Here is a 27,242-nt window from a genome sequence, read left to right as displayed (position 1 = left end):
GGGAAAACTGGCTAGCCATATGTAGAAAGCTGAAACTGGATCCCTTCCTTACACCTTATACAAAAATTAATTCAAGATGGATTCAAGACTTAAATGTTAGACCTAAAACCATAAAAACCCTAGAAGAAAACCTAGGCAATACAATTCAGGACACAGGCATGGGCAAGGACTTCAGTCTAAAACAGCAAAAGCAATGGCAACAAAAGCCAAAATTGACAAATGGGATCTAATTAAACTAAAGAGCTTCTGCACAGCAAAAGAAACTACCATCAGAGTGAACAGGCAACCTACAGAATGGGAAAAAATTTTTCCAATCTATCCATCTGACAAAGGGCTAATATCCAGAATCTACAAAGAACTTAAACAAATTTCCAAGAAAAAATCAAACAACCCCATCAAAAAGTGGGCGAAGGATATGAACAGACACTTCTCAAAAGAAGACATTTATGCAGCCAACAGACACATGAAAAAATGCTCATCATCACTGGCCATCAGAGAAATGGAAATCAAAACCACAATGAGATACCATCTCACACCAGTTAGAACGGCAATCATTAAAAAGTCAGGAACTACAGATGCTGGAGAGGATGTGGAGAAATAGGAACACTTTTACACTGTTGGTGGGACTGTAAATTAGTTCAACCATTGTGGAAGACAGTGTGGCAATTCCTCAAGGATCTACAGACCCAGCCATTCCATTACTGGGTATATACCCAAAGGATTATAAATCATGCTGCTATAAAGACACATGCACATGTATGTTTATTGAGGCACTATTCACAATAGCAAAGACTTGGTACCAACCCAAATGTCCATCACTGATAGACTGGATTAAGGAAATGTGGCACATGTACACCATGGAATACTATGCAGCCATAAAAAAGGATGAGTTCATGTCCTTTGTAGGGACATGGATGAAGCTGGAAACCATCATTCTGAGCAAACTATTGCAAGGACAGAAAACCAAACACAGCATGTTCTCACTCATAGGTGGGAAATGAACAGTGAGAACACTTGGACACAGGATGGGGAACATCACACTGGGGCGTGTTGTGTGGTAGGGGGATGGGGGAGGGATAGCATTAGGAGATATACCTAATGTAAATGACAAGTTAATGGGTGCAGCACACCAACATGGCACATGTATACATATGTAACAAACCTGCATGTTGTGCACATGTGCCCTAGAACTTAAAGTATATATATATATAAAAAATTTAAATCTAAGAAAAAAAAAACAAACAAAAAAAGAAAATGTGGCACATATACACCATGGAATACTATGCAGCCATAAAAAAGGATGAGTTCATGTCCTTTGCAGGGACATGGATGAAGCTGGAAACCATCATTCTGAACAAACTATTGCCAGGACAGAAAACCAAACACTGCATGTTCTTACTCATAGGTGGGAATTGAACAATGAGAACACTTGGACACAGGGCAGGGAACATCACACACCGGGGCCTGTCATGGGGTGGGGGATAGGGGAGGGATAGCATTAGGAGAAATACCTAATGTAAATGATGAGTTAATGGGTGCAGCAAACCAACATGGCACAGGTATACATATGTAACAAACCTGCACACCGTGCACATGTACCCTAGAACTTAAAGTATAATAATAAAAAAAAATGTACACCCGAAGTGGCATAATCCTGGAGGCTTCCTTGGCAGTGGAGCTGAAGAGAAGCCTGTTTCTTGTCATTGCAAGGAAATTGCAAGGCAAACTAAAGAGTTTTGTTAAGCAGTCACTGATACATATTGGAGCCTTGAGATAAAGCAGGGAAAATATGTATTAAATTCATTATCATGCTAGGCAATTCGTGTTTATCCTACTGAATCCTCATATGCCTCTAAGAGAGGATGATTTGTATCTGTCTGCCTGTCTGACCCCTGCCCACGCACACTCAGAGGAAACCTGCCTGACCGCAGCCTGGCAGCATACTGGGCTCTGCTCCATTTGGAGAAAAGGACTGTTGCAAAAACAGATGAAAGTAATTGTGGAGGAAAGCAACTGAATGTACCTAGAATAAGCAACTATCCATTATCTTTATAAATATAAACTGACAACTAAGGATTGATAATCAGACATTCAGAAGAAAACTAAACAAAACGGGCAAGTTTTAATAAAAATTCTTAAAAGCTAGTTATAGAAAGAAAAATCCTTATTTTGGTGAAAGGTATCTGTCAGAAAACCAACAGCCACAAAAAAAAGGACAGAATTGTGTATACCTATGTAACAAACCTGCACTTTCTGCACATGTACCCCAGGACTTAACGTATAATAAAAAAAGATGAAAAATTTTCACCACAGAGTAATAGATAATTTAAGCAGAGTTGAAATGTAAGATAAAGGCTAATATTTTAGATAGACATCACCAAAAATAGTTATTACTGATTATGTATATGAGTTCTTAAAATCAATAAGAAAACTACAAGTGCAATTTAAAAATGTCAAAGTCCTAGAGTATAAAGAACAATAAAAATTAGTGGTCAGGAAAATGCAAATAAAAAAGATCTAGTAAGAATTAAGTACATTTATAATATTTAGTTTTGGTAACGGTGTGAAGAAAGAGTTATTTCGTGTGCTTCTGGCAGGAGTGTAAATTGGCACAATGACTTTGGAGAGAAATTTTGCTTTATTTTCCAGAATTTTAAGTGTGCATTCCATTTGACCTACAAATTCTTCTGCCAAGAGTCTATCCTACAGAATTATTTATATAAGTATGAAAAGATATACATATTAGGATATTCATGGAAGCAGTACTTGTTAGAGAACCTTTAAGTTTTCTTCTCCAAGAATTTGCTCAGTTTCTTCCAGAAATAACTTTTCCAGTTATTTATCTTGGGCATTATCTTTCATGCTGTAGGCTTAAGAAAATGTCCAGTGATCCCTGGTCACCCATTCATGTTATCTTCAGTTATCCATTGGCATTCAAGACAAAAGCAATGTGAAGGTTTCCTGAGAACCCTGTGCACGTTGTGAGAGTTTGTTAACAGGCTAAGTTCTACAGAGTCAGAGAGTGGGGTACCAGTCAGCAAGCTGCCCTTTCTCCAGTTCCACAATGAAGACAGAAGTCTTGCAGCACCCACCTCTCATCCATGTCCTAGTTCCTTTCCGTATTTGGACGAGGAGGCAATGCCAGCATTCTGAATGTGTGTGTCTGCTGGGAGTGGGGGTGTCTGTTCCATAGACAGGTTTTTTCACTTCTTTCCCCATTTTCAGCCACATTCTCCCCTTCTCCCCTCCCTTTTACCTGCTGTCTTCCAGGCTCAGAGCCTCTTGGGGCTTCATCTCACAGGTTAGCCCCTTCTCATCCCAGACCCCCTCTGCACACCTGGGCTGTGATTTCCTCTGCTCTGCTAGTGAACATCCTCCCATCTACTTTCTGTCTTCCAAAAATCTGTTAAGATATTTGCTCACTGATGCCCCCACTCCAGTCTTAGTGGTTTTAGGTCACATCTTTTAGTTAAATCGCTTTAGTATCATTTTGAAGGAATCTTTGGAGAAAGGGAAGAAAAGCTCATGTGCTCAGTCTGCCATCTTGAACCAAAATTCTAAAGTATTATTTGTAATGTTAGAAAACTAGAGGCAATCTAAACATCCCTCAGTAGGGAAGTACCTAAATAAATAATGCTACATCCATTGTACAGAATACTCTGCACTAAAAAAAAATCAATAACATAGGCTTATATGTATTAATATGAAAAGATACCCATGATATGATATTAAAATAAGGACACAAATTGCAAAAACTATGTATAGTAATATCAATTTTAGAAAATAGCTATTTATTGGTACTTACAGAAAGGGCTGGAGAATACACAATGAACTGTGAACAGTGGTTATTTACCTTCAAGTAGTCTTTACACTTGAAGGCAGTGGATCAAGTGTGGAGTTTGTATAAAGAGGGAATTTTACCTTTTTGCTCTATTTCATTTGTCTTCCTTGAAATTTTTACAGTGAACATGCAAAAAATATTAGGGATTAATAGTCACACGAATGTAAGACATCATAGTATTTAAACATCCAATGTTTCCTGTAAAGAAAGCTGTTCAAAGAATAAATTAAAGCTTGCAAATTATAGATGATCCATGATACTTGACTTTTTTCAATGCTGACCATTATTGTTGTTTAAAACTTCTAGGAGAACACGCTTAAAAGTAAGAATATTGCCAGTTTATTTTTGAAAGTTTACAGGTCTTTAAAAATTCCTTCCAAGTCTAAAACTCTATGACAATCTAACATGTTGGCAGGTAGTACATGTCTTGTATAATCAATTTGTGCTTGGTATGCTTTTATGTCTGATTTCTTAACTGTTGCATAATGACATTAGTAAACTGAACTGACTGAACTATGCCAAACTTTGATATTTCAGCTAAAATAATTTTACAATATCTTTTATTAAGAAAAAGGCAAGTAATACAAAATGTCAATCATTTAAATAAACTTTTTTCCCCCCAAATGGCAGAGTTCAGAATAATTCACATACAAAAGGAGAGTTCATAGCTTACAATAGATACAGGAGTTCTAAAGTCTTTCCCATTTAAAAAAATTTAGGACTCTAGAACTCATGAAACAGTCTATATTTTGGAGCATGTAAACAAATTCAAATAAACAGAAATTTGGAGCTCAAGTCTGCAGAGTTTCATTAGTTTATAACCTCAAATGAGATGAATAAACATCTTATCTCCTGAAATATGTGCACCATTAAATGTTATGATTTCTCTAGCTTTGCTTGGAGAAAAGAGTAAGCATTGTGGTGAGTTGGCCTCTTCCCCCAGCTCTACATAGGCCACTCCTCCTAGGAGTTATGGCTGGGAAGGGGCCAGACCCAAGGCCTTCAGAATCTGAGTCTAGTAGGCTAGGCCTTGATGGTCAAACTAAATTAAGCCAGAAACTCAGAGTTAACTTTAATGTACCATCACTATAAATATATCAGCCAAGGTTTCTGGAATACATGCCTCCGTTTTCTATTTAGTTTTTAAGTTTTAAATTTTAATTTTCATATCTTAACTCTATAATTATACCTTTAGTAAGTTTTAGTAAGTCTAAAGCATCTTGAAATAAGCAAAGTATTAATAGTAAGTTTTAGTACGTCTAAAGCTTTTTGAAATAAGCAAAGTATTAATAAATAATGTCCAGTGTTAAAGATCAGAAGGCCATGTATGTGAAAATGCTTTGGAGACTGAAGTATTATATATGTGTGGTATGACTACTGTTATTAACTGAGAAGCCTAGGGTGGGAGGAGGGAGAAGATCAGGAAAAATAACTTAGGGGTACTAGGTTTAATACCTGGGTGATGAAATAATCTGTACAACAAACCCCCATAATACAAGTTTAACTATGTAACAAACCTGCACTTGTACCCTTAACTTAGAAGTTAAAAAAAGAGAATCCTAGGGATGCTCATTTAAATATTGAGGGCTTAAAAAATCATTTTAAATGAGGTAATTCAAAAAGAATAAAATACTTAGGAATACAGCTAACCAGGGAGGTGAAAGATCTCTGAAATTTTAATTCAAAACACCACTCAAGGAAATCAGAGATGACATAAACAAATGGAAAAACATTCCATGCTCATGGATAGGAAGAATCAATATCATTAAAATGGCTATACTGCCCAAAGCAATTTACAGATTCAATGTTATTCCTACCAAACTACCAATGAAATTCTTCACAGAACTAGAAAAAACTATTTTAAAATTCATATGGATCAAAAAAAGAGCCCCAAAGGCCAAGGCAATCCTAAGCAAAAAGAACAAGGCTGGAAGCATCACATTACCTGACTTTAAACTATACTACAGGGCTACAGTAATCAAAACAGAGTGGTACTGGTACAAAAACAGACACATAGACCAGTGAAACAGAATAGAGAAATAAGGCCCAGAAATAAGGCCACACACCTACCACTATCTGATCTTCGACAAAGCTGACAAAAACAAGCAATGGGGAAAGGACTCCCTATTCAATAAGTGGTCCTGGGAGAACTGGCTAGCCATATGGAGAAGATTGAAACTGGACCCCTTGCTTACACCATATACAAAAATCAACTCAAGATAGATTAAAGACTTAAATGTAAAACCCAAAACTATAAAACCCTAGAGGACAACCTAGGTAACACCATTCTGGACACAGGAACCAGCAAAGATTTCATGATGAAGATGCTAAAAGCAATTGAAACAAAAGCTAAAATTGACAGATGGGATGTAATTAAACTTAAGAGCATCTGCACAGCAAAAGAAACTATCAACAGAGTAAACAGATACCTTACAGAATGGGAGAAAATATTTGCAAACTATACATCAGACAAAGGTCTCATATCCAGCATCTATAAGGAACTTTCACAAATTTACGGAAAAAAAACAACCCCATTAAAAAGTGGGCAAAAGACATGAACAGAAGACATACTTTTCAAAAGACGACGTATGTATGGCCAACAAGCATATGCAAAAAAGCTCAATATCACCAATCATTAGAGAAATGCAAATCAAAACCACAATGAGATACCATCTTACACCAGTCAGAATGGCTATTAATAAAAAGTCAAAAAAGAACAGATGCTGGCGAGGTTACGGAGAAAAGGAAACATTTATACACTGTTGCTGGAAATGTAAATATTTTCCAACTATGGTGGAAAGCAGTGTGGTGATTCCTCCAAGAGCTAAAAACAGAACTACCATTCGACCCAGCCATCCCTTACTGGGTATATACCCAAAGGAATGTAAATCATCCTACCATAAAGACACATGCATGCATATGTTCACTGCAGCACTATTCATTATAGCAAAGACATGGAATCAACCTAAATGCCCAACAATGACAGATGAGAGAAAGAAAATGTGGTACATATACACCATGGAATAGTATGCAGCCATAAAAAAGAATAAGACAATGTCCTTTGCAGGAACATGGGTGAAGCTAGAGATCATTATACTTAGAAAACCACGCAGGAACAGAAAACCAAATACCACATGCTATCACTTACAAGTGGGAGCTAAATGATGGAAGACATGGACACATAGAGAGAAACAACAGACACTAGGGCCTACTTGAGGGTGGGAGGAGGGAGAGGATCAGAAAAAATAACTATTGGATACTAGGCTTAGTACCTGGGTGACACAATCTGTACAAAAAACCCCAGTGACATGATTTTACCTATATAAAAACCTGCACATGTACACCTGAAGCTAAAATAAAAGTAAAAAATAAGATTAAATGAGGTGATTAAATCATCAGCTTCAGCATTAATAATACAAGTCTGCCTTTTTCATAGAAATCTATTTTCTGTTGTTACTGGGGAATCAGTTATTTAAAAAAATACCAAATATTTCACAGGGAAAGTTTTATTTGCATGACAAATAACTAAAGGTAATTCTGGAAACAACAGGAAACTAAAAAAAAAAAAGTTGTAAAAGTTCTGGAATCTTTGGCTGGGCATGGTGGCTCATGCCTGTAATCCCAGCACTTTGGGAGGCTGAGGCGGGCGGATCACGAGGTCAGGAGATCGAGATCATCCTGGCTAACATGGTGAAACCCCATCTCTACTAAAAATACAAAAAATTAGCCAGGTATGGTGGTGGGCGCCTGTAGTCCCAGCTACTCGGGAGGCTGAGGCAGGAGAATGGCGTGAACCCGGGAGGTAGAGCTTGCAGTGAGCTGAGACGGCGCCACTGCACTCCAGCCTGGGCGACAGAGTGAGAGACTGTCTCGGAAAAAAAAAAAGTTCTGGAATCTTGAAAGCAATGATACAAATGTGAAGTATTCATTTCCTTTATATTGCTTATTCTGCAGATCAAACTTATGCAAATAGCTGAGTAAATTTTGTGTATCAAGTCAAATTTTACAGAAAATACAGTTTTCATAGCCAGAACTCACAAGGTAAGAAAACCAGAACCCTCATTGTTACCTAGAAAATTATGGAGAAACCTACCACATATCTCTTTGAAAAAGGTTTCAGTGTTTGACAATGTACAATGTAAAAAATAGCCTTCGAAGAGTTCAAAATAGCTAGATACACCTGGTAGTGGTTTCTACATGATCTCAAGCAATCTCATGTATATTTACTTTTAAAATATACAGACTTCACAGAGCAGGAATAGTGGGTTTGGTAAAGAGAACACCTGTGAAGAGAAAAGGGCCATAACCAACGTACACTTCAAAAGGATGAATTTTATGGCATGTGAATTATAGATCAATTTTTTAAAAAGAGAATACACAAAGCACCCCAGGTGACGTAAGTGCTCTAGAAGGAATCTCTGTTCGTCATCTCTGGAATCTGCTTTCATTAGAGCCTGCTCTTTTGTTTCTGCTCTCTCTCCTTCACACACGGGACCTTATGTAATATTTTCATGGACGCTACCGATTTCACGTGCACCCCACTGATCTTTGGGCATAGGAAGTTGAACTTGACTTTTTGAATCACCTCTCCATTGACTTTTTTCTTTTTCTTTTTCTTTTTTTTTTTTGATATAGTGTCTTGCTTTATTGCCCAGGCTGGAGTGCAGTGGCACGATTACAACTCACTGCAGCCCTGACCTCTTGGGCCCAAGTGATCCTCATGCCTAAGCCTCCCAAGTAGCTAAGACTACAGGCATGTGTCACCGCAGCTGGCTGATTTTTAAATTTTTTTGTAGAGATGGGGTCTCACTTGATGTTGCGCAGGCTGGTCACGAACTCTTGACTTCAAGCAGTCCTCCTGCCTTGGCCTCCCACAGCGCTGGGCTTACAGACATGAACCCCCCTGCCCGCCCCTCACTGACTCCATTTTCCCTCTGCCTTCCCTTCATCTTTTTTAAGGAAACAGGAAATGTTTATTCCACAATTTTGATGGAATCAAAACTGACAATCTCTTTGAGACAAAAGAAAGGGAATGAACATTTGTCAACTGCCTAATAGGTGTCAGGGGCTCTGCCGAGTCTGAAACATCTGTATCCTATTGAATCGCATGACTACTTATAAGGTGAAGATTCTTATTCCCATACTCCAGATGAAAACAACAAGGCTCCGAGAGCTTCTTCCATTCAGACATCCAGTAGATATTCACCCAGAACGTCTATTTTTTATTCAGGGGGCACAGCTTGAAAACTGCCTACTGAATACAACTAACTATAGCCAGGGAAAATGTACTAAAAGCAATACAAAGCTAATAAAAAGTGGCATTGTTTGCCAGTACATCTGAACACAATCACACTTCAAATAATCCCCAGAAGAACATTTCCCATTCTAGGAGGCAGGATGTTTATGGAGATGTGATCTCATAGCAGTACAAAAGAAAGGAGGAAACACACAAACACTATTTTTCAGTATTAAAAAGAATATACAAAGCACTCACTGGGAAACTAGGTTTTCTGACACTCTGGTGGCTCCTGGGTTTGTCAAAGCAAATTGAACAGTTTTTCTTTGATTGGGTTTGTCTCTGAGTCCCATCTGCCATCCCTTCCTCCTCCCCCCCGTAAAACCAGTTAGTTTTGGCTGCATTTGACTAGATGGGGATGGAAGAGCTGTAGAATATGGAGTTCCCGAGTCTGGAGTTAACTTGTGGGTGATCCTGATATTTGAAAGTTGCAGACTTAATAGTCTTTCAAGTGCTGCAGCCATTGACTGCTGCACAGCCAGTGGCACACCAGAGGAACTTAGGTTCCGAGACTGCCCATGGGTATCATCTCTTGACAGGCTACTACACCTGGAGCTAGACTGCCTGGGTCTGAACCCCAGCTCCACCTCGTTATGGTATGGTGAGCTTGGCAAGGTACATAATCTCTCTGTGCCTGCTTTCTTACATGTAAAATGGGGATGGGAATAGCTTCTTTTCCCTGTTGAGAGAATTCAAAGATTGAATGCATGAAACGCATTAAGAATAGTGCCTGACACATAGTTTGTGTTAGGTAAGTTCCTGTTCAATAAATAATTAAAAGATAAAAATGAATATAGCTATTCATTAAACAAATGGCTCCCTTATATTGTTAACTGATTTATACATGCTTACATCTATTAGAAATTCATAAAAAGTAATTTGTTCAAGGCCAGGCGTGGTGGCTCATGCCTGTAATCTCAGCACTTTGGGAGGTCGAGGTGGGCAGACCACTTGAGGCCAGGAGTTCAAGACCAGCTTGGCCAACATGGTGAAACCCCATCTCTACTAAAAATACAAAAATTAACTGGGTGTGTTGGTGCACGCCTGTGGTCCCAGCTACTCGGGAGGCTGAGGCAGGAGAATCATTTGAACCTGGGAGGCGGAGGCTGCAGTGAGCAAAAATCGCACCACTGCACTCGAACCTGGGCGACAGGGCAAGATTCTGTCTCAAAAAAAAAAAAGTAATGTATTCGACTGGTTTGTGGTTTTTATCAGATGGAATGCAAATAGCTCAAAAGTCCAGAAGGAAGTATCAACAAAGATCTTTTGTAGAAAAATGGGTTAAAATTGGCCTCTCAATATTGATGATGTTGCCCAAAATGATTGCTGGAGGATTCCACAGCTTTTCAGAAGACATGCACACTACTATGTATAAGTCTGCTGCCCCAGGCAGATGAGGCAGAAAGAAGAGAAAAATGGCTTCGCTTTAGACCTCCAGGGAGTGAAGGTATAGATAGGATCAATTGTCCCTGGCCACCTCAAATCCCAACAGAACAAACACTGGCTGGTCTCGGCGCTTTGCAAAGAGCTTCTCCCATCTCAGAGCAATAATTTGGGCTGTTATCCACTTTATAACCATGTTTCTCTTGGGAGAAGCAAAGGCTGGTTTAAATGTATAGATATTAAGTATTTATCTGCAAGAAGGACTTTTTTTTTTTAACGTTCTCCACCCAAGCTTCTCATTTCAAGGCGCAGGCCAGGTGGTACTTTGACATTCCCCAGGGGCACTGCCTGCATGCCCCGGGACTCTCGGACACTGCTGTGTCTATCTCACAGTTCTGAAGGAATACATCATCTGGCAGGGACAGACGGTTTTCTCTGGAAAAAGACCAAGCTTACCCAAATAGTTGTTGCTCTTGTACATCTCCGTGATGTTGATTTTCGTGGCTCCCTCGGGAATCTCCACGACGCGGTGGTAGCCCAGGCTGGTGAGGGCATGCTTAAACACTCCCGACACAACCTGACAGCCCGTGTTGTCTCCTCCACACACCCCACATTTGTCCACGACTTTGTCGGAGCCTAAGTAGTCATCACAGCCAATGCTCTGCAAAAAGACAGAAAACAAAAGACTCACAGTATGTATCAGGAGCATGCAGAGGAAGGAAGGGAGAAGATCCCTGGGCAAGAAATTTCTTTTCTAGCTATTTACGAAATGTATATTCTAGGAGTGGGGTGGGAGCCACAGACGGTAAACCAGACAAATAAGTAAAACAGAGTTTGTTTGGTGGTGGTAAATGATCAGGAGAAAAATAACACTGGGAAAAAGACTAGGGAAGATGTAGGGTGCTAGAAATTTACTTAAACAGGTTGTACAGTGAAGTTGTTCTGAAAATCCCCGTTGGACTCTGGAAGGGGAGAGGATGGTCTGTGCTGGGATTTTTATATAAAGAATCTCTCTGGAATCATGACAAGTGCCACATCTGAAACTGAAGTTTGCCCTCATGTCTTCTTATAGATGCTACTCTTAGCAAAGTACCTCCAAAAGTAGTGTTCCCTGGACCAGTTTCTTAGGAAATTAAATGGTTTGGGAGCTGAACCTCTACTGGTAACTGTGGCTCTAGAGGCCTCAGAAGCAGGACTTTTCCTTGGTTACCCCAGAGCACTTTTCCCAGAGCAGAAGGATGAAGGTAAGCAAGAGCCAGAATCATCAACAAACGAGATCATAACCTGCTAAACCACAGAGTGCTGTCTGTAGAGCTGGTCTCATCAGTGTATAAAGGAATTCTGACTTTCCTGAATTCCCTCCCCCTGACAAAAGGAATCTTCCCATTACTCATTCTAAGATCTTTTTGCTTTATCTCTCCCTCCTCATTCATGTTTCCGTTGGGACCATTTTATGTCGCATACACAAATTAAACTTTGGGCCAGACATGGTGGCTCATGTCTGTAGTCTCAGCACTTTAGGAGGCTGAGGCAGGAGGATTGCTTGAGCTTAGGACTTTGAGACCAGCCTGGGCAACTCAGTGTGATCCAGTCTTTACAAAAAGTAAAAAATTAACCAGGTGCGAGGGCACACACCTGTAGTCCCAGCTACTCAGGAGGCTAAGGTGGGAGGATCACTTGAGGTCAGGAGTATGAGGCTACAGTGATTGCATCACTGTACTCCAGCCTGGGCAACAGAGCAGGCCCTATTTTAAAAAAACCAAAAATTAAACTTTGGAACAAAATGGAATGATCTTCACAAAATCTTTTTCTACTTCTGAAGCTTTCCACTCCTGACCTCACAGGGCTCAGGATCATGTTTCCTGAATCTAAAATTGGGACTCGTGTTCTGAACAAAGAATTCTGTCACTTTTCCATGAGCAGATGGAAGTGGGTAGATTATGGTTTGGACAATGAAATATTGTGAGTACAGGATTATTCACTGGGTCATGAGGATATGGAAAGATACTTGAAATCAAAATGGTATTCTAATTCTTGAGACACATATTCTCCAAATCACAGGCTTGTCCTCTTTCTTGAATTCTAAGTGCAATAATCAGACCACATCTCGAGGACAAAGTGAGCAGCAAACCAGTCAAAGTCCACTTTTGATTTTGTTATGCAACCCTGGGTCTCTTCAAGTAGGTCCTATAGGTCAAATCCTGTGGGCAGAGTCAAATCAAAAGGTGCCCATTCCTTCCCCTCTAGCTGCATGCCTGATTGAAACCTTTCTGCAGGCACTGCCCTTCTGCATTATTGCTTCCATATTCCCAAGCGCACATTGACCCATCAATAATGACTGGTCTCTCTTCACAAATAGCATCTCTGCAAAACATTATCTCTGACAGTAATAGAACATCATCTCAATATGCTCATCCACATCCAATTAGCCTTTCCAAATGCCATGTTTTCTATGTATTTCTCCTCCCTCAAATCCTTCTCAACCTGCCCCACGCACATTTTAGCAGAAAAAATAAGGAATATGTTTTCCATGCGTGATTTCCATAGCCCCACCCCCCTTGAATTCTCCCTTGCTTTGAAACAACAACAACAAAAATGTCACTATCAACAGGGGTTTTGAATAGTAGAACCCATGTTATCAAGGCAAGATTCCAACTGAATCAAGGAGATGCCTCTGACTGTCATCAAGGGGGAAGGTAGACAGGAGAGGTGGTCAACACCCATTGCCTGCCCTGTCTAGTGACATCTCACACTCCCTCCCTTCCCAACCTCCAGTCTGTTGCTGCTACCCCTGGACTCGACTTGTCCAGACTGAGCTCATTCTCATAGGGGTCCTTCTGTTAAAGGGAACAATGTGTACACAGGTAGGAAAGAACACAGAATGACACGGCTGAAGTGCAAGCCTGCTGGGAGGGATAATACGAGGCTGGAGAGTTCAGCGGAACTTGTCAAGAATCTTGTTTGCCAGATTGAAGAATTAGATTTTCATCCTATGGCATCAGCAACCCCCAGATGTCTGGAGAAGGGGAGAGCCATGCTCAGACTTGCTTTTCGATGATAACAATGACTGCAGTGTGGAGCGGGCCTTACCTAGAGTGGAGACAATGAACCGTCCAGTGAGTCTCTCTCCTGTAACTAGGGTGTAAGAGATATTTCAAGAATGAATGAGAGTCGCCAAAGATGGGACAGACGTCACATTAATCACATTAATCCTCAGCCCCAGCCCAGTTAGAATGGAACTATCACAAGGAAACTACACGAGCATGGATAGCTTCAGATAACCACAGACACAGACAAAATGTTATTTGATCTTGTGAATCAGACATTATATGAAAATGCTCTGCACAATTGGATGGATCCACCCCCACCAGATTTCCTGCAGAGCATGGTTGCTCTGGATCAATCTAGACATGGGAAGGAAAGGCTGCAAGAGTTTTTCCTGGTAGATGTCGAAGTAGCCTGGAGGTTGGTTTCAGTGAAGCATGCGGCTGCACAAGGATGCCAAGAACTAAAGGTGACAGCCTGTCTCCCCGGAGCCATGATCAATAGCTTCCTTAGAACATACTAGGAGCACTCTTCAGTGTTCTAGTGGTTACCCAGGCCTCTAAGAGACTGAGTTCCCATGGAGTTACCAAATATCTCTCCTTTACTTCACAAAGCAAGAGGGACAACTCCAGAATGAGAACTAGGCAGACAACACATATTCAAGACCTTAATATTTAGCTGAGGCCAAGGGCAAATTACACACATGACAACTGTCGCTTCTCCTGCACAGGGCTGTTGTGAAGATCAGATGGTGTAATGAGGGAAGAACTGGACTAGATGTCTAGGAGGGCATGGCTGGGGAATGACCTCTGGACTAGGATCTGAATGACATGAAGGACCTGCCATGACAAGATCGAAACACGTAAAGATGAATTTCATCACTGATATTGTTGAGTGACTACACTGAAAAGGCTGCCTGGAAAATCCCAAGCTGAATCAGACACGGGTCCTGACTTTGGGAATCTGAGTCTAACAGGAGCATACACATAGAGAATCACAAGCTATCAGGCCATGAGGAACGCTTGCATGCTCTATGTCGTGCTGGACAGGATCAAATCTCCTTTAGAAAGTCGATAATTAACAATTGGGTACATAGAGTCTGGAGGATGTTGCAATATCCCAGCCTGAATGAGGGGACTGGGGATGGCGTGAAGGGATTTGAGAGATGCCTAGGATGCAAAATGAACAGGCCTTTCTGACTGTCCTCAACCTCCTCCTTGCCATCTTCCTCAACATTATCATGTCTAACATTTACAGTCTTTACTATCTTCTAGGTCCTCGGAAACATATATGTTTTTCCATTTAATCCTAAAAAGCCATCTGTGAGATTGCTGAAATTTATAGGAAACTAAGACTTAGAAGACAGGTTAATTTGCCCAAGGCTAAAATGCTAATAATAGATAGAGCTTGGATTTAAAGCAAGGCCCCAAATCAAAGTCCATGTTTTTAACCATTAGGTAAAAGTCGGAGGTCAAAGGATCGGAGGTCGTGTTGAGGGTTCTAGCTTTGTTGAAGGAGTAGATGGTGACAGTGACCTAGGTGCAGAGGAACAAGTTCAAAGCACAGTTACCATGAAGACTGGAGAGAGCCTGGCCTAGAAGTGACTCTGGCTTTCTCCTCTTGCAGGATTATGAGGGAACAACCCCATTATGTATCTCTCTTACACTGGCTCTTTTAACATTATACTTTATACACAGTGTGTGAATACAGATTCTAGCCCATCTTCCTGTTGCATTACTTTCTTATTGTTATAATGTTTTATTTTGAAATAGTGTAAGACTCATAAGAAGTTTAAAATGAGCGCAGAGAGTTTCGGTGGTCTTTCACCCAGCTTTCCCTAACGATAATATCTTACATAACCAAAGCACTTTGTCAAAACCATGTATGCCATTGGCAGCAGTATACTACTATTAACTTAAGAATAGGCCTTGTTTGTATTTGTTATCTTTTAGATGCACTTTTTTTGATGTTTCATGAACTATTATCACATGTATAGATTACGTGCTATGACTTTCTTTAAAGCAGCTGATATTCTCCTCCAAAACACAGCTGTATAATCATTAGGTATAATCACTAGCTGACGTCATTTATCAGGAAAAACAGTTTGGAATAATGGAAAGAATGTTGGGCTGCAAACCAGAAAACCTGGGGTGCAGTCCTGGCCCAGTCCCTGGCTTGCTGTGTGATGCTGGATTGGTCACTTCTCTTTGAGGTAGGTGCTGAAAACATTTCCATCACCATCCAGATCTTCTTCCCAAGGACAGTGTTCAGAAACGAATCTGGCTTGAATTCTGGTTTGTGTATCAGGAGGCTGATCAATTGGTCACTGATAGGGATGACTTAGTGCTGACCTATGTCTAGACTCTTTCCGAGGCACCACTGCTTTGGGTGGGCAGGAGAATATGCGTTCTTGTGCTGTCTCTGCTGCTGATGAGTGCTGTATCTTTGGACATTTTGATGAGCTGTTCTAAGCCCTGGGATTTTTTTTCTGCTTGGATGGGGATGGAGCAGCTACCCCTTAGGACTGTTGGGAAAATCAAATGAGGCAAACATAGAAGGTACTTAGCAGAATTCTGCAATATGGTGGCTTCTCAGAAAATGCTGGGTTTTGTCATCATTGTCTTCATGTATTTGATTTTGTCTGAAGTCTATTCACTTTTAAGTAAATCTCATCATCATACAACCACCCGGACCCACCCCTACTTCTGTAACACTTTCTACTACTTCTTAGTCAGAAATATTTTCTTCTTCATTTGGTGAAATTCAGAAAACTTTGAAGTGCAAAAAACAAAACAAAACAAAATCGGCCAAGGTTCACCATAAAGTCAAGACACCTCATACAGCTTCTACATTCTCACTGCTCAAACAGTACCTGTCGAAAAAGGCCAGAAAGAACATCTACTCTCTGATCTACCTTTATTTTATGTTTCTTGCTCATCGTGTACTGCTGTTCAAAATAGATATTTCTTGCTGTTACAAAGACCAGTGGATAACCATCAGATGTCCTTTGTATTTTTTCCAGTGATTTCTGCAACACGTTGTAGGAAAATTTTACACATCGCAAGCCATCACAGGAGAAATTGCTCAAGAATTACCCCCAATTGTGTGCCAAAATTAACCTGAATGAAATTTCCTGAGGGAAATGAGCAATCTGGATGACATATTTGGAGGTGAATTTCACAGGGAGGAGGCCTCTGTCCATCACGGCAGGGTAGGCTGGTGCCAGGCATTCCGATAGTGGAGGTCCTGATTCCCTAATGGGAAGCAGATGTGTCTGTGTGTGCTCAGTAAACACATGAGATAGGGTAACCTCAACTGTTTGGCTAGATGACCCCCACAGGTAAAACAGCGTGCCTTAATAATCATGCTGGTAGAACAGTATGGGAGAATATTAAAATGATTAGTAGCTGACACCAATTTACTTATATTTACGGTGAGCTAATTCGTGGAAATGCATATGGATGCCAAAACATTTATTCATGACATTCTGTTGAAAGAAATCCTTTGTATATGATAAATATCTTCCTGTTATTACTGTTAGGCATGTAGATCAATACCACCTTCCTGCAAAGCAATTTAGCAATATAGACCGTTTGATCCAGTAAATTCTTCTTCTAGGAATTTATGCTAGGAAATAAGAAATCAGGCCAACAGTTTCTGTATGAAGGGCTCATCACAGTATTGTTAATAAAAAATTGGAAACATCCTAAATGTTCAACATAAGGAAACAGTTAATCTATTCTGGGTGGATCTTTTTCCAGTTGTTATTCTCATTAAAATCTTCTAACACTTATGCCTGTAAAACTGACCTTCGATATAGTTCAGTAAATGTTTCCTGAGCCAACTTCAACTATGTGCCAATTCAGTGGTAGGCAGCGGAGACATGAAGGTAAAACAAACAAGGTTCCTATTTACAGTCTAAATCAGGGGTCAGCAAACTGTAGCTAGTAGGCCAAATCTGGCTCACAACTTGTTTTTATAAATAAAGATTTATTAGAACACAAACACTCCCATTTGTTTAGTTATTGTCTATGGCTGCTTTTGTGCTGCAACAGCAGATTAAGTAGTTGCAACACAAACAGGAAAGTCTACAAAGCCTAAAATATTTAGATCTGGCCCTTTACAGAAAAAAATTGCCAATCCCTGGTCTAAATTGAAAGTCAGACACAATCAAATCACTTCAATATTGTTTGTAAATGTCGAGAGGGAGATGGGCAGAGTCCTGTGCAGCCAAAACCAAGGCTCAGGTAGATGCTTCCAAATCTACCCCTGATTGCCCTCATCCTGTATCATATACACCCACTTGATTTGTTCCAAAGTGACTCAATTGTAAAACAGAAGGCAGAGAGTTGTCTTCTACCACAGTAGTCTTCAACTTTTTTATGTAGAAAAAAATATACTTCAAAAATAAAATCTCATGTGGAAATCCAAAGCTCTACCATGCAAAATGAGAAGAGCAGAACTGCTTTGGTTGAAGGACTGTCAGGGTTTAGAAACCTAGCTTCTCATCCTCCTGCCTGCTCTTCTTCCTCAAGGTGAGGGCTTCTCAACTCCAGCTCTACTGATGTTTTGGTCCTGAAAGGTCTTTCTTATGGGGGTTGCCTTATGCATTGTAGGATGTTTAGCAGCATCTCTGGCTTCTACCCACCAGATGCCAGGAGCATCCCTCTCAGTGTGACAAACAAAAATGTCTCCAGACATTGCCAAATGTTCCCCATGGGAGCAAAATCACCCTCAGTTGAGAATCACTGCTCTTTATTCCAAAGCTCATGGGACACCTAGGAGCACATGACAGATTCCCCAGAAAGCTTTAAAATGATGGTAGTTCCACAGAAGTGCACAAACAGCCTTTGTAAATGTCAGAGAAGCTAATAAGCAAAGAACACTTAATTATCCAGTTTCCAAAAATAGTTCCTTACTGCTATCAAACCTTCTCGAGTTCTTTAAGATTGCCTCTTGGCTTAGCTTCAGCAGGAGTATGATTATGTATTGCAAAGAGCACAGTACCTGGAACTTAGTAGGTGTTTAATAAGCATTTGTTGAATGAAAGAGCAGCTGGTTGAAGAATCAAAAGATCAAAGTTACGGGACCAACCTGCTCTTCGAACTGGCTCATCTCTAAGATCCCTTCTGGTGCCAAAATTTTTCTTTTAAAAAGAGATACAGCCCTGATATGAAGAATCCTGCCATGTTTAAAGGGAGGGAAATTTGCTGTATATACACAAAATTAAATTGGAAACAGGAATCAATGAAGATCAAATTGACAATGCCATTCATTTGAAGAGAAGAAATGGTCCATGGCATAAAAGGTATTTTGGCTTCCTAAATGAAAGCAATTGTAAAATGAGCGATCTAGTTTTAATCAAGCTTATGGCTGTCACTTTTCAGTACCTCATCCTAGTTCATAATAGGATAGCATCTTATCAAGGGACTCAACTGGAAGAAAATGTTGGCGCTCTTGTAGGATAAAACTGGGTGAGAATCAACTGCAGCTATGTTTACAAATCTGAAGAAAGGAGTCCCGAGAGGTAAACATATCATATTCTGTAAGATAATTACCACCTCCCCCAATTCCAACTAGGGTCATCGTTCTCTGGAGGGTGGGGATATCCCAAACTCTAAAATTCTAATGCTTTACTTTCATAATTTTCCTCCTTCATGGATTGAAATGGGGGAAGGAGGAGAGAGGCCTGAAATAGCTTTTGACAGTGATAATTGCTCTATTATAAAAGTAAGGTAACCATATTTTTGTATAGAATACTAGAAACCTCTAGACTTTCACTTTACTTTTAATGTGTAGAGCCGTATGGTGAATTGTGTTTAAAGAGATCATAATATGTCTGGCCAGATTTTATTGTAATTTTTTAGTGTCTCAGGAGGGGCTGGCAGCAGGAAAAAACCACATGGGATGGGTCTGTTAGAAGCTGTGGTTTGGGGCTGATAAGGGGTCAAGACTAGGAAGTTCCTTGCAGAATGGAGCAGAGAGACACTGCCTACACCCTATAAGGCAGAGTTCTGGAGGCTAGATTATCAGCAAAAAGGCAATAGTGAGTTGGGTTGATGAACTCTGATCCAGGATGGAGGTTGCTTGCACACTGGCCTGATTTACAGGGCCTCCTGAGCGCAGATGGCCTGGGTCTACCAATGCAGGTCCCCAGAAGGCTCTCACGGGACTGTCCCCATGGCCAGAAGGCAATGATGGAGATTCACGCTGGCATCCTTGTCATTTCCTTAACACACAGCCAAATGTGCCTGTTTGCATTTTTCTCCACAAGATGGCACCTCTAAGCCTTTGCAAGAGGGTACTTACCTAAACAACTAGTTTAAGTACAAGAAGCAGTGATCCAACATTAACAAAAACAATGACTGTTGAGAAACACAAGGAGGGTGGACCCAGAGATCCAGGCTGACTGCATATTTACTGTGCTCTTATGTGCAAGTTTCTGCCATGTTGTTAAGGCATGATTTCATTTCTTAAATTTTTTTTGGAACATCAAAAAAAAAAGGTGGGTGAAATATTCAGATCTTGTATTTCCAAAATGTTCAAGAAAAATGCTTTAAAATCTGTGTAAATGAGTTACAACATTGGGGAATATATGGGCTTCTTAGATATCATTGGGCCATCTCCAGGGACGGCCGAGAGGACTGACTGGGTGAGTGGGACGAGATGATGAGAGAAAAGGCTGGCAACGAAAGTGTGGGATCTTAAATCCGAAGACTCTTGAGTGGGAAATGGCAGGCTGAAGAGCTCTTTTCAGAAGATGTCTGGCAAACACAGGCAATGGACTGGAGATGGAAGAGACTGGAGACTGGGACACACACAGACAACTGCATTAAGATGGGCACAAAGTGATGGAGGCCTGGACCAGAGAGATGAAATTAGAATGGAGGGCAAGGGCCCACCAACATCACGCTGAAGGAATGGCCAACTGGACTGAAGATGGATGTTCTACCAAAGGTGGAGTAAGGAAGACCAAGGTTCCTGGCCTGACAACCTGAAAGAATACTAGTGTTCTTGAGGCAGAAACTCCACTGGGGGGCAGGCCTTTGATGGAGCCATCTTACAGCAAGGGTCTGAGCATAGATCTTGATACTCATTAATTCATTCATCGAATTTAGTTATAATAATTCTCTCTCTCCCATTCTTTCATCGGAATTTTCCTCTAAAACCCTATGCATTTTTATTTTAGCTTTTTGGATAGGAATCCTTCTAAAGTATATTTTATAATTCTCAGTTTTTAAAAAAATCAAGACTAATAAGTGTAAGGTTCTTGTACTGGCACCCTGTCTGAGAGTGTGCCAACAGACAACAGGAGGCGGTGTGGAGCAACATGCTGTTCTAATGAGCACCAGGGTGCAGGCAGGCTGAGGCCTAAAATGGCGTCAGCCCCAAGTGAGGACAGGGCGAAGGTTTTATAGTCTCCTGTAAACAGGAAATGTCCTAGTCTGACATTACTGCTATGTTGTACCCGGATGGCCTCTTTCTTGATTTTCAGGGGTACGTGTCTTCTGGCTGGCTCTCTTCCTGCTTCTGCTATTTTGCTGGAGCACACTGCTGGTGCAAGTAGCCTTGCGCCTTGGGACTGGGCCTGAGAAGGGAGGAGTTATCCATCTCCTTAAGCTTTCAGGCCCCCGGGGAGAATCTTACAATAAGCATTAGTTTATTTTCTCTGGCCCCTTGTTACTCAAAGTGTGGTCCATGGACCAGCAGTGCAGGCATCATCTGGGGCATTTTAGAAGTCTTGCACCGCTTCCCAGGTCTACTGAATCAGAATCTGCAGTTTAACAGCATTCTCAGGTGATTCCTATGCACATTCAGGTTTGAAAGGTGCTGCTCTACATTGTGGGTCAGCAAGCTTCTTTTGTAAAGAGCCAGAGTAAATACCTTAGGCAGTGCAGTCATATGGTCTCTGTTGCAACCACTCTGCTGGATTGTTGCAGCGTGAGAACAGCCATGGATGACTTATGGCTATGTTCTAATAAAACTTTATTTACACAAACAGACGGCAGGTGGATTAGGCTCACATGCTAGATTTGGTTTACTTGCTAGATTTGGCCCATGGGCTATAACTTGCTGACTCTTGCTCTAGATGACTCAGAGACATTCTAAGGTGTGAGAGATTGCCACCCTCTATATTAAGTAGTTCCAACTACCAGAAGGTCTCTGCCGTCCCTCCTCTGGATGTCAGAAGTCACTTCTTGCAGCTTGCAGTCCTTTTCTGACTTCCTTATTGGCTGTTTTCACCAGGAAATGGTTGAAGAGCAAATGAACTATCACAGAACTGAAAGAACTCCCTAGTCAATAAATGTTGCTGCCATAACTGGCTAGCCATATGCAAAGATTGAAACTGAACCCCTTCCTTATACCATATAAAAAATCAACTCAAGATGGATTAAAGACTTAAACGTAAAACCCCAAACTGCAAAAACCCTGGAAGACAACCTATGTAACACCATTCTGGACATAGGAACTGGCAAAGATTTCATGACAAAGATGCCAAAAGCAATCACAACAAAAGCAAAAATTGGCAAATGGGATCTACTTAAGAGCTTCTGCATAGCAAAAGAAGCTATCAGGCTGGTGCATGGCTCACGCCTGTAATCCTAGCAATTTGGGAGGCTGAGGTAGGCAGATCACCTGAGGTCAGGAGTTCAAGACCAGCCTGGCCAACATGGTGAAACCCCATCTCTACTAAAAAAATACAAAAATTAGCCAGGCATGTTGGTGGGCACCTGTAATCCCAGCTACTCGAGAGGCTGAGGCAGGAGAATCGCTGGACCCCAGGAGGCAGAGATTGCAGTGAGTTGAGATCACACCATTGCACTCCAGCCTAGGCAATGAGAATGAAACTCTGTCTCAAAAAAACAAAAACAAACAAAAAAGCCCTGAGATCTGGCTAAATAGAAAAGCCTAGTTTTGCTTCCAGTGCTGGAGAGAGAGGAAAGGGACAGAGAGGAAAGGGAGAGGAGAAACTAGGAGATGGTGGAGAAGAGCCAAAGAGAAGCTCTGAGTGATGGGGGGACTCCTAAGGACTTTGAATCTGAAGTGCACTTGCTGGGATTTAAAGAATTTAACCAAAATTTCTTTTCTACGACCCATATGTTCAAAACGTCTTTTCTTCTAGACACATGAATGTTCACCTAAGAGCCTTCCTAATAATGCACATTACACCCGCAGGTGACATCATTTTCTGAGCCCTAGTTTTGTTACCTGTAAAATGAGGGATCAAAGTATAATTCACAAATCTCTTGTGAGGCTTAAATGAAATGTGTAAATGAAGGTACCTAATTCAGAACTGGCATGAAGTAGGGGCTGGTAAAATGTTGTGCCTCTCCTTCTCCTTGAGACGCGTCCCTTGGCAGTCTGGCCATGGGATCCCCTTTTTCACACAAGCTACATATACTTCTCTACCAACAGGGGAGGCTTGTCTATTTGCACTGTCCACCAAAACCCCACTTTCTTTTCACATGATTCTCAAGTGGTGTTTGAAGACAGAGCTGTAACAGGTAAACGGTCACAATCTATTTGCATTTCAATAATGCTCTGGGACAATGGTGATCAAGGCTTCCAGAGATTTCTTTTATCTTTGTAACTTTTCTCACTAACAACAACAACAAAAAACTTAAAGAAAATGCTTTCTTTTGGTAGTCTTTCCCGGTTTGTCTTGGAGACCAGCTATGGAAAGCCTAAAAAACTGGAAAGGGATTATTTTCATTTTAGAAACAGAGCAAGGGAGACTGCTGGATGGAGCCTATGGGTTGGGCATGTTGGGTCATGGTCTTAGATGAGTTGTAGGTGGAAAGCAGATGCAATCAGGGCATTCAAGCATCTCGTAGGGATTTAGGCAGTAGGAGGCCCCATGGATATATGTGACAGCTGTTACAGCTGGACCACTCACCGTGTGCTCGGCACCTTACCTAATATGTTATCCTGCCTAATTCTCTCAACAACACCAGGAGGTAAGAATTACTATCCCTATTTCGCCAAAGCTCTGAGAAGGTAAGTAATAGGTCAAAGCTCACACAGAAGTGATGGTGGCGGGTTTGAAATAAGTGCTTTCTGGCCCCAAAGTCTAGGATCTTTTTCCTCTGCTAGTTGTATTGTCTCTTGGGACAACAGAAACCCTTCTTGTAAGAACATGGCCTGGTAGATGACTGACCAAGGGCCACCTATACGCTTATATCTCTCAGGCTGCTCTCGGGCTTTCCCCAACATGCTTACACACAGGCTTTACTCCCAATCCGAGGCCTCCCCTCCCATGAGGCCTGGCCACACTGCTTCAGCATCTCCTATAGCGTCTCTTGATTCCCTTGCAATCCCATATTGAAGTCCTCTGAAGTCCCATATTGTGCTGATTTACCCCCCATGAAGGGACATCTATAACACCACCCTTCCTCCCACAACAAATTCCTAGATCCAAAACTATCCACTGAAATAGTAACGATTTTTCTCATTTGTCATCCTGGGAATGGGAACTATTGGTTTGCCAAGTTGAGAGATATTTATAACTCAATGAAAAACATCAGGTTCCTTGGGCAACGTCATTACCCAAACCGAGAGCTTGCTCTCTGAGACCAGAATGACTAAGAAATTAAATAAAGACAATTCCTTATTATTCTCTCTTCTAACCATAGATACATCCAATATGAATATTTCATTAGGAAATAAAGACATTGTGTTCCATGCATTGTCAGAAGGAAGAAATTTGGCTAAAATGTTTAAACATGAAGGCTCCTTCATGCTTTTCTTGAAGGATGGCTAAGAACAGGGTTATCTGTCAAACTCAATGTGTTGCTTAACAGTAATTCAGGTGGCAGCCAGATGAATGATTCTCATGCTGGCAGAGAATTTCCGTTCTCTTGCAACTTTAAACTGAAAGGTAGGGCAATAGCAGATCTGCTGCCCACACATGGATTCCAAGAGACTGCACTAACAATATGCACTTGTATACATAAATATTTAGGACACATAAACCAGTTGGAAAAACACTGATCCTTCACCTTCTTTGGTAGAACCTTGAAATTCTTAATTTTCACCAGTCCCTTCTTTAAAATCCAGATTGTATTTATGAGCTTTTAAATCATGCCCCCCAGATGTGTAAGCATAAAGGCTAAATGCTGTGGTTTCAGGTAATCTATACTGCACGTGGTTGTGACATTTATCTTCCAAAGACACAGCTATCATCATGTCATTCTTCTGGCTCAAAAGGCCTCCTGATGTCAGCCCTCACTTAAACAAGCTGATTATTTCCTCCTAGGCATTATGCCTATATGTGATTCCCTGATTCCAGGTGGAAGGGAATGCCCAGGGCTGCAGCCACTCAAGAATAAGCCTTACCCCAGGTGTGGACAACTGAGTGAAGGTAGAGATTTTGACAATGATCCAGTGTCCTTATGCTTTGACAGCAAAAATACTTTGCTGTCATAAAGTGAAAATACGTAATAATTAGTGACACTATTTATTAATTATATCTCCTAATTTACTGGGTTGGTTTTATGATGATAAAGCCAGTTTATGTTTGTAAAAAGCATCTGACACATGGAAGGAACTCAATGCATATTATGTTTTATTTAAAGTCAAGTTAAAGGTAACAAAGAGGGCAAATTCAAAGAAACACAAATAAATGATATCAATTCCCAGCTTAAACAGTAGCTGATTGGAATGTTATTTAGCTAGAGAATGGCCTGAATATACCTTCAAAAATGTGAAACGGCAGCAAATATGGAAGTAAAATGAAAAGCATTTCTCCAGCAGAGAACAAACTCTGGTTAAAAGAGAGAAAGAGCCAAAGTCAAAAAGAATCAAGGATTCCATTTTGACAACTTATGGACTCTGGTGACTTTAGGTTCCATAAGAAAAGTGTGCTCCCTCTATTCAGAGAGGTGTGCAGAGGTGCTCCTGAGCACCAAGAAAAGCAATATAAAGAAAAGAAACTGGTATTTGTTGCTTATCTGATAGGATGAATGTATTTACTACCATTTTAATAATGGAGGAAAGAGGGAGATTAAGTAACTTGCCTGAGGTCACACAACCAAGTGCTAGGATCTGCGCTCATACCTATCTAGTTCAAAAACTCAAAAGCACAGTTTTAAGGTGGAAGCCACAAAGGCAAGGAGATTAATGGAGTGATTGAAACAGGGAATATGGTAGTGAATAGCAGATGCCAGCAAGTGCAGAGCACCCACTGAAAGGTGCATGTGTTGGACAGGTGCAGGGATGAGGGAAAGTGGCACTGGGTGGCTTTGGAGTACTTGCTTTGTCCTGGTATTTCTTGGAAAGGAGTCGTCTTAATTGCATCTTGAATTTCCCCTTTATAAACATGGGACACCTCCAATTTCCCAGAAGTTTTGAGTTCTCTCTTATCCATTGCCTACATGCACTGCCTGAAGCGCTGGTACTAAAACCTCTCCCAAACATTTTGTTTTCTGTTGCACCAAAAGGCTGTGATAAAAGCTTTTTTCCCCAAAGCAAACCCAAGGGACTGGGACTTTAAATTATTTTGGACAGCTCCTATTTCTTCTGGTGGCTCACTCTGCCTCAGGCCTCCAGAATGTTCTTCGATTATCAGAAAGGGAATCTAAAACCATGGTATGATTTCGATGACAGGCCAGGATTTCCTCATGATATGGTTTGGCTATGTCCCCACCCAAATCCCATGTGTGGTGGGAGAAACCTGGTGGGAGGTAATTAAATCATGGGGGCAGTTTCCCCATGCTATTCTCATGATAGTAAGTTCTCATGAGATCTGATGGCTTTATATGAGGCTTCCCTCAGCCTTGTTGAATTGTGAGTCAATTAAGCCTCTTTCCTTTATAAATTGCAGAATCTTGGGCAGGCCTTCATAGCAGCATGAAAACAGGCTAATACACCCCAAGACCATCTTTCCTCTGGGTTTGAGTCACCCTAGTGACCCTGGGGCTCCCCATTTTGAGCCCTGAGGTACCAGCTTTGAGACTGTATTCTGTATATGATTGAGGGCTGCAAGGAAATCACTGTTCAACTTGTGTTTTTAAATAATGATAGAAAAACAGCCTATTCCCTTTAAGCTGAAGGAACTTCTGGAGCTCTTGGAGCAGGGGCAGGCTATAAATCCATAACTTATTAGGAGCTGCAGTATAATATTCATTTTGAACTGTTATTGCCGCCTAAGGATTCCATGAACTAACCAAGGCATTACCCCTGAGCTGAGGGGTGAAATGGACTGCTAGAGGAAGTTGTTGGAAGTGTCTACTTGAATACTAGAAAAATCTCTGCCTCAAATAAGTTGGTAATGGTGACATGATTCATACAAAGCCATTCAGATTAGTAACCAGTAAAATGATTTATTCACTTCTTAGGATGGCTGGAAAACCATGTCAGCAGCATAGATGAAGATATCCATCTTCCTCCTTGCTGTGACTCAAAGTCATCAACATATTGAACCAGTTTTTAAAAAATAAAAGCTAAAATGTCAGAGGAACAGAATACAAATGTGGCATAGAGTAGTGACCTAGCTGGCCGTGAAAGTCAAATTTGAATTTTTTTTTTGTAAATCTGGAGCTTACAGTTACCAGTTTGTATTAGGAAAAACCACAAATTCTTGCTGGTGAAGATTAGAATTCTGTATTTTATACAAACTGAAGTGGATAGGAATAAAAATAAAATGAATTTGGAGCAAAGGACATTTATCCTTTTCAG

The 27,242-nt window shown here is 40.8% G+C and overlaps 1 protein-coding gene across 2 annotated transcripts in view; it reads right to left on the bottom strand.

Moving 5' to 3' along the window:
- THSD4 (thrombospondin type 1 domain containing 4) overlaps nt 1-27,242 on the bottom strand; it is a 667,872-nt gene that overhangs the window by 109,502 nt on the left and 531,128 nt on the right. For both annotated transcript variants that reach the window (XM_009429466.5, XM_009429468.5), the window contains one exon: nt 10,977-11,181. In XM_009429466.5, coding sequence (XP_009427741.4) covers nt 10,977-11,181 — 205 coding nt within the window. The remainder of the gene's footprint in view (nt 1-10,976; nt 11,182-27,242) is intronic.

Source organism: Pan troglodytes, chromosome 16 (genome assembly GCF_028858775.2).
Source record: "Pan troglodytes isolate AG18354 chromosome 16, NHGRI_mPanTro3-v2.0_pri, whole genome shotgun sequence".
Classification (NCBI taxonomy): Eukaryota; Metazoa; Chordata; class Mammalia; order Primates; family Hominidae; genus Pan; species Pan troglodytes.
The sequence above is the reverse complement of the archived record's forward strand: the minus strand, read 5'-3'. Positions and strand labels throughout refer to the sequence as shown.